The sequence below is a fragment of the Eretmochelys imbricata genome, chromosome 6 (assembly GCF_965152235.1).
Source record: "Eretmochelys imbricata isolate rEreImb1 chromosome 6, rEreImb1.hap1, whole genome shotgun sequence".
NCBI lineage: Eukaryota > Metazoa > Chordata > Testudines > Cheloniidae > Eretmochelys > Eretmochelys imbricata.
Window position 1 is genome coordinate 44880484 of NC_135577.1, and position 12061 is coordinate 44892544.

Genomic DNA, 12061 nt, shown 5'->3' on the forward strand with positions numbered 1-12061 from the left:
AAATTAAAAGAAGCTGTTCACTGTATCCAACCACTTCTTTTCCTGGAACATGGTGAAGAGCAGAAAGACACACAAGAACATAAAGCCAGCTCAATTATCAATATCATTGCTGTATTACAATATATATAAACAATTGTCTCATCTTTATCATGGAACACCAAATTTCTGAAAACTATTGACCAAACAACAAAGTATCCCCTTCCTTAGTTATTAAAGTCTGACTGCCCAATCCTTACCCACAACTCAGCCAGCTCAGCACCTTCCCTTTGCAGGGGAAAAAGTGCCACAGAGATGGCTGCCAACACTTCCGCATATGACAGGTACACTCAACAAATATGGGTCCTTTCTGCATGTGGATCCCAGGGAGAAACTCAAGCCACCTTCCGCCAACCCTCCCCAGAAAAAAGGAGAAGAGAAACTAGAGTTGTTTTCTGCGGAAAGACAGGAGACTAACTTTCTGCCTCTATACAATAAATGTTCCCATTCTGAAAGTTTCAACGGCCTGATCCAAAGTTCCATTAAGTGAATGGAAAGACTCCCATTAACTTCAATGGGCTTTGAATCAGGCAGTAACGGGGAACCCAGGGAAGCATCTCTCTCAGGGGAACAGATGTTTCAAGGCTATTTGAGCTAGTGTCAGAAACTGTAAAAAAAGAACAAGGGATTTTGAGAAAGATAAGAAACTGCTAAGCATGAGCATAAATTATATTCAATCTCTCCTGAGTAGTTAATATATGGAATTATTCAGGGTTTTAATTGATTTAAACATGAGACTGAGAGTTTGGGCCTGATATCATTTGAAGACTTCACAAAATGCCCCAAGATTAGAAGTGTATACCTTTGAACTGGTAACTAAAAATGAAGCCAACAAAAACTCAGACCATGCCAAGGTGCAATATTACAGTATGCCTGAGATTTCTGAGCAAGAAACTATAATTTGAAAACTTCCCTGGAGCTACTGGAGGTGAATCTGGCCCAGAATGTATGTTTGTCTTATTATGAATAAAACCCATACTATTGAACAGACAAACAGGCAGACAACCACAGATTATTCTGCCACATGGCAAAAATTTACTAATCCAATCGGTGGTTCTCAACCTATTTACCATTGTGGGCCGCATGTGCAGCTTTCTTTGTGTTAAGTGGATTGCATCCACACTATATACTACGTGTGTGGCCTAAGGATGTCACATGGGCTGCAGCTGTGTGCTGATTGGGCCGCAAACGGCCCATAGCCCGCAGGCCGAGAACCACTGAATCAAATGAAGTATTTTGTCTTCCCAGACTCTGCCACCTACCTGCAACAATTTTAGTTGTTATATGATTGCAAACAATACCCTTACCTGTATTGACTGGTTGTTTCTGTGCAACTTTGCATCAGGTGCCAGGATCTCAATTCTAAACCAGATGCCTTGTGCCATTCAGGAGGTACAATGAGCTGGATTCTGGCCATACCGGGCCAGCTGAGAGTCCCATTGTTGGGGGTGGGGGGTGAGTGAAGGGGAAAGCTGTCAGCTGGTGTACAGCTGGCTCCTGCATCAGATGCTCCAACTGACCCCATTATAGGAGCCATGGCAGGGGCAGGGAAGGTTGAAGGGAGGGAGCAGAACTCTGTTAGGATGCTCTAACTCATGCCAGCTACAAATCAGGAAGCTGTAACTGGTTCCCTGATACTCATCCCCCTTCCGTACTGAGCATAGCCCAGACACAGGAGAGTTTCAAGCCCCATGTGTCTTGGAATTTTCTTTTTTCACCTGTAGCTCCCTAAAATAAAGTTAAAAATGAAACAAAAGTAACTACCTCCTGCTGTGCCTCCCCCCCCTACATCCCCATGATTATTTGCAAACTTCCAGCATCTGTCCTTTTGTTGTGCTTAGAAATGAGCCCAACCCAAACCCCTAACCTGCACACTGCTGAACTTTTGGGAAATGCATATTTCAGATCGGATTTTTGTAGCCCGTCTCCAGTCACTTTTCATAAAAACTACATTCCTGTTTTAACAGATAAAATCATCACTCTTAATCCAGAATGAATCACTTTTCTTGCAGAGCAGAACTGACATAAAGAGACCCTGTCAAGGATGAGAGCAGAAATTTTGTCAGCTTCAGTACTTTACCTGCTCACAGTACTACAGCAAGCAAGGAGAGAGGGGCTAAAGCTATATGCATCCACGCACTGCAGCAAACCCAGTGGTCTGGGGTTGGTGATGGTGGGTCACTCAAGAGTAAGAGCCAGCTTTTTAACAGTGCTTCCTGTTTGTGCACCAATATCATATTATGTCAACAGAAATGTGAACAGCATTATATAGCATGGTGTACAAGTTAATTCATAGAATCACAGAATATCAGGGTTGGAAGGGACCTCAGGAGGTCATCTAGTCCAACCCCCTGCTCAGAGCAGGACCAATCTCCAACTACATCATCCCAGCCAGGGAAATTCATTTTCTAGAGAACATAACCACCACATTATTGGAGAATGACAATAAAACTCTAGATATCATGATGTAAAGGAAACTCGAAAAACTTTAGCACAGGATTCTTCGTGTGTCACTTAGCTACTTATTAACATAGAGACAAGAAAAATAAATGAGCCCTTTTCATTTCAGCTACAATGCCTTTAAAATTCTGTCCAAAACTTCATAAAACAAAACAAGGGCTATATTATATAAATATATGCTGTCCTGTGGACCTATAGATATGTGACAGTCTATATAGTTTTAAGAAATGCATAACAGATTAGATTTTAGTCCCTACCTGGTGAATCCAATGAAGTGAGCTGTAGCTCACGAAAGCTTATGCTCAAATAAATTTGTTAGTCTCTAAGGTGCCACAAGTACTCCTTTTCTTTTTACCTGGTAAAAATAATTCTTCTTGCATTTCTGCTCTTGCTTGTTCAGAAAAGCACCTTTTCTTCAGCCATTCAGCCTCAAATTCACTGGTGTGTTTGTCTGGCCATGTAATATACACCTTATATCATAAAATAAAAAAAGACAATTAACAATGAGAGATTCAATTAAATCTGCCTACCTGAAACAGCTACCAAAGGGACCAGGAAAATTCAATCTCCTTACTAGAAATATAATTGAAATATATTACTTGCTACTTTGCAATAAAATGTCTCTTGTGGGCAACCTCTTGTTATTTATATAACTGCAAACACTTTCAAAAGTCCATTTAAGCATTACCTACATTCCCTCCTTTTACAAGAGGTCAGTTTCACAATGAAGAAGGGGCTTCCTGACTGGTGCTGGATGCTTTCATTCTTTATCCATGCTGCCCTTTAGCAGTGGGATGTTCTGTTTGGGTCCCAGCAGTAAAATAAAGCAGGACATGAATAGACTGTGAAGGGCAGCACTTCATTGCAGGGAGTGACAAGGAGGAAAAGGGTGGAGGAAGTGACAATAGTTTGGGAGTGAAGGGGATGATCACTTGGAAGGACTGAAGGAGAAAGACACAAGAGGAGTGGATGGGAATACCTTTAAAATCTATTTCTGTTAGTTATGAATTAGTGTCCCCCTGTGCTAGGTGCTCTTCTCTAAAGAGCTTACAGTTTAATTAATAATTATAATTCATATGTACGGGTAAAGTAGGCGTTTACCTTGTATGCAGACAATTCAGACAAACAATGCGTGCTAATGGACAGAGCACGGGACTGGAAGCCAGGAACTCCTGAGTATTAATCCTGGCTCTGCCACCCACTCACTGTGTAGCCTTGAGCAAATCATGTCAACTCTGCATCTGAGCTTCCTCAACTGCAAAATGGGGATAATAACCCTTATTTCCCTCCCACGTTTGTAAAGCATAAGAACGGCCATACTGGGTCAGACCAAAAGTCCATCCAGCTCAGTATCCTGTCTACCGACCATGGCCAATGCCAGGTGCCCCAGAGGGAGTGAACCTAGCAGGTAATGAGCTAGTGATCTCTCTCCTGCCATCCATGTCCACCCTCTGACAAACAAAGGCTAGGGACATCATTCTTTACCCATCCTGGCTAATCGCCATTAATGGACTTAACCTCCACGAATTTATCCAGTTCTCTTTTAAACCCTGTTATAATCCTAGCCTTCACAACCTCCTCAGGCAAGGAGTTCCACAGGTTGACTGTGCGCTGAGTGAAGACGAATTTCCTTTGTTTTAAACCTGCTACCCATTAATTTAATTTGGTGGCCCCTAGTTCTTACATTATGGGAAGAAGTAAATAACTTTTCCTTATTCACTTTCTCCACACCACTCATGATTTTATATACCTCTATCATATCCCCCCTTTTCCAAGCTGAAAAGTCCTAGCCTCTTTAATCTCTCCTCATATGGGATCCGTTCCAAACCCCTAATAATTTTAATTGCCCTTTTCTGAACCTTTTCTAATGCTAGTATATCTTTTTTGAGATGAGGGGACCATATCCGTACGCACTATTCAAGATGTGGGCGTACCATGGATTTATATAAGGGCAATAAGATATTCTCCATCTTATTCTCTTATCCCTTTTTTAATGATTCCTAACATCCCATGTGCTTTTTTGACTGCCGCTGCACACTGCGTGGACGTCTTCAGAGAACTATCCACGATGACTTCAAGATCTTTCTCCTGATTAGTTGTAGCTAAATTAGCCCCCATCATATTGTATGTATAGTTGGGGTTATTTTTTCCAATGTGCATTTCTTTGCATTTATCCTCATTAATTTCATTTGCCATTTTGTTGCCCAAGCATGTTGAAGATACCAGTGCTAAGGGACATTATTAATAATAAAATAAATAAAGGGAATCGAGTTTGCATATCTGTTTTATAACATTTACTATTTGCTGGCAAGAATATAAAGGGTCAAGTCCCGCCCTTAGTTACATCCATGCAATCTCATTGATTTCACTGAGATTCCACAGTGGAGACTGAGGGCAGATCTGACTCAAAGGAGGGTTCTCTCCTCAAATTTTACTTTATATATTTGTAAATGTCAGGTAAAATAAATTTAAAAATGCTCTTTTATAAAACAAATTAGAAACTATTTATTAAATCAAGTAAAGAATTTCCCTGCTGTGGCCTTTAAGGACTCCATGCTTTACTGTGACATCACAAACAGAAGTCTCCTGCAGGAAGAAAGACAGCGTACCAGGTATGAGACAGTTACTTTCTTTGTGGGGGAGTCATACTATCCTTCCTCCATAAAGGAGTTAGACACACAGAGGGAAAGAAGTCTGAGGGAGTGAAAGACTAAGGTATTAAGAGTCTGCAATTTTATCCTCACACCAGCTCCTAGAGATTAAGAAGTGAAGGCTATGGTAAAAATGTTTTATCTTATTTAAAGTTAATTAAGAAAAAACTAAATAAGAACATTTGGGGGTTCCTATACCTTATGCTTAACATTTTTGAAGTGGATTTTACCGTAAGAATGACATAAAATGAAAGGATTTGGATTCCTCAAATGACAGTTATACCTAGAAAGCCTGCAAATACACAATATGATTTGCGGATCCATGATTATGGCATATTCTGATATTCCAGCTGCAGTACTATTCTCTCCATTCAGGTTGCTGATGAATGGATTGGCAAGAATTATTATACAAATGTACACATGAAAGCGAAATTTCTTTTAAAAAATACCTTTTGTCTATCTGTCAAAGTGACCTCCTTCACCCCAATGTTAACATCCAGGTCTTCCAAAAGCAGTTTGCGTGCTTTAGCAGAATGCAGGAAGCAGTCAGGGCACTGGCAGTTGTCTCTTAGCCATACAGCAGGGTAAAGGCTCTTACTCCCATCTTCCCACTGAATACGGACAAAATTATTCACGTCCAAAGCTTCCACCTTCTGGATACTTGTACTCATGCTGAAAGGCTGAACTGCTCCAGCTGTATGCTGCCAATGATTCCTAGAGGAAGGCGGTCTTGTAAGAATACTCCTGCCCTTTTGCACTAGCAGCAGAGTGCGTGAACAGTCTTGGTGGACTTTAGTCCTTAATAGGTTTTTAGCCACAGCATTCCACATTTTGACTATTACAAAATCGTCAGAGCAAGAATGCCTTTTTACCAGTGCAAGTTCCTCCGAGTACTATAAATAAGAACAAAATTAATTATAGAAAGAATAGAGATAAAAAGATAATGTACAAAAAAAAAAAGCTAATTTCCCCTTCTCTTTCTTCCTTCCCCCTGAACTCCTGAGAATACACGTTCCCCATAGTGTAGAAGTTTTGCCCAAAGACAAATGTATATTTAGGCCTAAATTTTCTACGGCGACTAGTGAATTTGGGTGGTGCCTCAACTTCTCCTCAATTTGATATACCTTATAGGGGCCTGATTTTCAGTAAGCTGAAAACTTTCTGAAAATCAGGATCTCAAAATGGGCACCCAAAACTTGAGGTACTCAAAATCACTAGTTGCTTTCGAAAATGTAGGCTTTAATGTACCGTATCCTATCTCAACTTATATAGTTAATGATGATATCAGTTAGAAGATTGAACAATCCCCCTGCAAGGGAAATCTGTGGACACAGGATGCATCAAATATTAAACTAAGAACAGAATCTGTGACTGAATATTTACCTTATTCAGAAATATGATTACTCCTCTTCCCAAATTAATAAATCAATCCCAAGTTTTTTTTTTAAATAAAACTTCGCACCACTTCAAAGCTTTTGTGTTTGTTTCTGGTTTGTCCCGTTTTTTTGTTTTTTTGATGCCAGTGGGCAAATCTTGATATCCGAGCTCAGAATCCTGCCCCCATTAAAGTCAATGGCAAACTGGCATTGATTTCAATGGGGCTAATGCTTCACCCTTAGTCTTTACACAGGAGACATTCCCACGGATTCAACAGGTGTTCTGCCTTAGTAAGGACTGCAGGATTTGGTCCAGGGTTTTACATTTTTCCCCACTGTTTATGAGCAAGACCTGTGTAGTATGGGATCCTCGCGCCTCTTCTGGTTTCTATTTAGTTTAACTGAATGAAAAAATAAAATATTTCTACTTTTTCCCCTCTGGACATATTAATTCAAGGATCCCAATGATGCATTTATTGTCTATCAACCTTGCTCCATTTTTAATAAGTCTGTATAACAATACATACAAGCAAGGCATAATTACAGCTAAACTATACACACATTCACACATTTACACTTTGTAGGTACCTCTCTCTCTTCTAAAGCAATGGTTCATATCCAGAATGATCATTTCTGCTATATGCGTTTATTCATCACTTTTTGCAAAACATTAATCCCAATTCCTACTAACTATAAAAATATTATCACCACCAAAATGGCCTGCAATCTCTTTATCAAATATAACAGGGATTTTTTAGACAAACCTTTAGGGTGTGCGCTTGGGAAGAACTTGGAATGTTTTAATCTGTTTTTAACATGGAATAATTGGATACTTATTCTAAACTCTTTAAAGGACAGATTTACTCAGCAAATATTGGGAAACAATTAGGATTTCTGCAATATTGAAATCCTAGAAGATCTGGATGCCAAACTAAGGTGAAAATATCAACATGATTAAGATGGCTATTTTAGTGTATTGCAAACCTTGGGCAGAGTTCCTCAGCTGGTGTAAATCATCATACCTTCCCTGAATACTATGGAGCTACACGAGCTGATATTCTAGTCCCTTGTATATTCTCTAAGGTTCTTTCAAGTTATTTGGGGGGCGGGGGCGGGGGGGGGGGGGAAACAATCAGCTGTCCTACATAAAATCCTGTATTTCAAGAAGTTCTTGTAAAAGGATAACTCAGGATGGCTAAAGGCTGGGCGGTGCCTTTAAAGCCCAGTCCATTGTAAAGGTGTGGAGATAAACTGCCCCAGGGGAAGGTCAGGAAGCATTTTGCCTCAGGGAGCAGGAGCTTCTTGTTTCCACAGAGGCGGCACAGTAATTTGACACCTCTTTTGGCCTTCAACGCTTAGCTGGCCAGTTTGCTCAGTGCTGCATTTGGAGAGGGTGATGGGGTTAGCTGCTTCCCCAGTCAGCCAACCTAAGAGAGACTTGAGTCCAACTTCCTTCCAGGGCAAACTACCCTTTCTTTCTGCCAGCTGGTCTTGCTCCTTTTCCCAGCTTAATCTCCCCATAGCTTGCGTAGGAAGAATATCTTGCAGACAATTCAGCTCCACACTTGCCTCTAGTTCTTCAGAGAGAAGCATGATCAGAATTTGGCTCTCAAAAAGCCTTCAGTCTCTGTTTCACTCATGAGCAAGCTTCTTGCCCTTACGCTTTAGCTATTAGGTGCAGAAGTTATAATTGTGTGAATAATGTACAGAAATAAACATCGCCCTTTTTAAAGAGAGAAGGACTAGAAATGTGGTACATTAATAAGGTAGCAATTGTCTTGTATTTTCATTTTTAATGTTTATAGATATATTACAAATATTTATTTGATGCTTATCAGTCTCAGGTCAAGAATTCTGATTTGCACTGTTTTTATGCTCCACTGTATGGAAACAAGTGTGTATGCTGAAAGGATGTGAGTTTCACAACTGACTAATTAACCACAGGGAAAATTACAGCTGGAATTTGTCCAGCTAGAGCCTCTGACCAGCTTCATGTTCTCCTTTGATGTGTATTGCTTAACTGGTGTCTGTTTGCAGTGATGGATAACAGAGTCACTCAAAATGCATGGCAAGCAAAATCAGTTCCAAAATAGATGGCAGTAAACCTCTCAAGTGGTTTGGAAAGGAAGGCCAGCATGCAAAATAAGAGAAGCCACCAACCAGGTCATAAATGGGCTCTGGAAAAAGGGATAATAAAGACTGTGGGAACTATCCATTGGGCATAATTTATGTTATAAAGAGGACATCTACAACCCAAAAACAAATTTAAAAATAGAATTGTCATTGGATTTGAGAAGTGAGATCAGATAACCATTACTACAGCTGTTTGTTTGTTTTTCCTTTCATGCTAAGGGAATTTGTTTTTTAAAAATAGCCAATACTCTTGTTCACACAGAAATGTTGCTATATCAGATGCATAGTACTACGCTCTTCCCTACATAACCTATTGTTGTGAGAATCTTGGACGGGAAGTAACTATGAGCTCCATTACAAGTGGGAAAGCTTGCACTACTGGAAATGTTATATTTGTTCTGTGCACAGAGGACTTTAGTTTCTAATACCATCAATCTGACCCTTTCTCAAACACTAAATTTAAAATACATATCCAGAATCTAGACACTTTCAGAAAGTGATAAAAGGTCATTCTCTCCACATAGGTCTTTCCCTAATCAGGAAATACGAGAGCAGTCCAGTGTCATTCTTTGAAGGAGGCAGCAAAAGCCTATTCCATTTTGAAACCAGCTGAGATTTCTACATTCACTTTAGTTTCTTACTGTGGGTGCAATTAAAACAGCCTTAGTACTCTCTCAAAAGGGAAGGACTGTTTCAAAAATTTCAGCAAAACCTAACATCAGCATGTTGCACTTCTGTCTTAGAGCATGTTTTGGGTAAAAAACAATTCTGTTGAAACTATCATACTAATTTTCTTCAGTGATGAAAATATTCCAGCATGCTTTTTTAAAAGGTGTACAAACACTGTGTGTCATTGCTACTTTCCCCAATATTTGGGCCTGCAGAGAAGTCAAAGACTCACTGGCGCGGAACCTCCTGCTGGTCGTCTTTGGAATTAGCTCAATTCCAGCCTGGAACGCCCTCTACAGGCCGGTGGCTCACCTGCCTCAGGCCCCTGTGTCCCTCCCAGACCCTGGTGCCCTTTACTTCAGGGTTCTGCCCCAGTAGTACCCCCACCCTCTGGGTCTCCCCTCCCCAGGAGCAGAGCCATCCCTAGCTATTTTCGTGCCCTACCAGCCCCACCCCCATGGGGGCGGGGCTGTATAGGGCCCCAGCCCCTGGTCTCCACAGGGGGGCCTGGCCACTTCCTGCAGGAAGTGGAGTGACCCAGCCCCAGCCCGCTCCGCTCCCCTAGCTCCCAGGCAAGGGGAACCACCACCCCCAGCATTCACCAGCAGCATGGCTGGGAGCCAGGGGAGAGGAGCAGGCTGGGGCCTTCACCAGGCTGGGACTCCCCAGATCCTTTGCCCTATTCCCCAGTATTGCTCCAGTTCAGGTACCTTCCTCCCAGGCAGCTAGCCCTTCTCCCTCTAGGGCTGGAGTGAGACTCCTCACAGCTCCTGGCCCACAACCCTCTTCTCAGGGCCAGCTGGGCCCTGATTGAGCATGGCCCCAGCTGTGGCTGCTTCCCCAATCAGCTTAGCAAGGCTGCTTTTAACCCCTTTTCTGCAGGAGTGGGGCACGCACCCCACTACAGGGCCTAATTCTGATCCCTCACTGGTGTATATCTAGAGTAACTACTGAAGTCAATGGAGTTACACAAGCATAAAACAACTGCCTTCAATTCTAGTACGATTCAATTTGCTAACAATCTGTGAAGAATCTCTGGAACAGCTGAGAAAGGCAAAGATATTTCCTTTGTGGTGAAGTTAGCCATTTCCTTCTTTAAATATACAGGAGTTCCTGTTGCCAAATCCCTCTGCTTATCGATTCAATGTGGAGTGATTGCCTGGGCTGGAGCTATTGTGTAATGAATAAAAAGGCTGTTTATTGTTTTCCTCAAGTCATATCATGTTGTCCATTTTCAAAACAAATCCCAGTTGTGACCAATGAGTTCAGCTTAGACACAGCTGGCAAAGTAAGTCCCCGTGATACTATTCTTCCCTAGATACATTTACAAAAACCTCTATGATTCTCCTCTCACTTACTTCAGTGTAACACCACTGATTTCAGCAGAATTTTTCAATTTTCAACAGCATAAGGGTGAGGAAAATCAGAAGCTCTGGGCCAAATCCTTAGCTAAATTGGCAACATTTTACTGACTTAAATGGAGCTACAGCAATTAACCCCAACTGACGATTTCGCTCATTATCTGTAAAGAAAATTAACAAAGTTGTTATTTTATGTTATAACAATGTATTGAATATATAAATTAAAGTGAGCCTTTTAGTTACAGCAAACTAAGGCCACTTTACTCCTGAATGAAGAAATCCACATGGGGGTTTCTGCACATTGACTTCACACCTTTAGTTGATTTGCCTTAATATTCCTGAGTCCCCATATAGACACACCCCCTATTTTGTAACTAAAGATTTTCATAAATGCAGGAAGGGGCCTGCCTGATTCTGCTCTCACTTACACACTGGTTTTACACCAGCATAAGTCCAACGACTTCAATAGAGTTACTGTTGATTTACCAGAAAAAAGGAGTACTTGTGGCACCTTAGAGATTAACAAATTTATTTGAGCTTAAGCTTTCGTGAGCTACAGCTCACTTCATCAGATGCATTGTGAATACAGACTAACACGGCTGCTACTCTGAAACATGTTGATTTACAGTGGTATAAGAGCAGAATCGAGCCTAGGGTCTTTGTTTCTTAAGAGTCTGTGCTCTCGTTCCTGACATGAGAACAGCTGACTATGGAAATGATTATAGTCATTGGGTGAGCGTGAGACAGAATGACTATATCCAAGTGGTTAGGGCATCTCATTGAGGATCTAACCCAGGGGTGGCCAGCCTGAGCCTGAGAAGGAGCCAGAATTTACCAATGTACATTTCCAAAGAGCCACAGTAATATATCAGGTTTCAGAGTAACAGCCGTGTTAGTCTGTATTCGCAAAAAGAAAAGGAGTACTTGTGGCACCTTAGAGACTAACCAATTTATTTGAGCATGAGCTTTCGTGAGCTACAGCTCGCTGTAGCTCACGAAAGCTCATGCTCAAATAAATTGGTTAGTCTCTAAGGTGCCACAAGTACTCCTTTTCTTTTTAGTAATATATCAGCAGCCTCCCAGCCACCCCCAATCAGCTTCCGATCAGCTGTTTTGTGGCATGCACGAGGCTCTGGGGGGGAGGATGAAGGGCATGGCAGGCTCAGGGGAGGGGACAGGAAGGGGTGGAGTGGGGGCAGGGCCTGTGGCAGAGCCAGGGGTTGAGCAGTGAGCACCCTCCGGCACACTGGAAAGTCAGCGCCTGTAGATCACAGAATCACAGGGTTGGAAGGGACCTCAGGAGGTCATCTAGTCCAACCCCCTGCTCAAAGCAGGGCCAATTCCCAATTTTTGCCCCACATCCCTAAATGGCCCC

At 41.7% G+C, this 12061-nt stretch overlaps 1 protein-coding gene across 1 annotated transcript in view; it reads right to left on the reverse strand.

Annotated features, from left to right (window-relative positions):
* Positions 1-5833, reverse strand: part of BBOX1 (gamma-butyrobetaine hydroxylase 1) — a 60280-nt gene extending 54447 nt beyond the window's left edge. Inside the window, exons 1-2 of the mRNA XM_077818490.1 lie at positions 5597-5833; positions 2852-2966 (exon numbers count right to left, since the gene is read on the reverse strand). Coding sequence (XP_077674616.1) covers positions 2852-2966; positions 5597-5818 — 337 coding nt within the window. The 5' untranslated portion in view covers positions 5819-5833. The remainder of the gene's footprint in view (positions 1-2851; positions 2967-5596) is intronic.
* Between the last annotated feature and the right edge of the window lie 6228 nt (positions 5834-12061).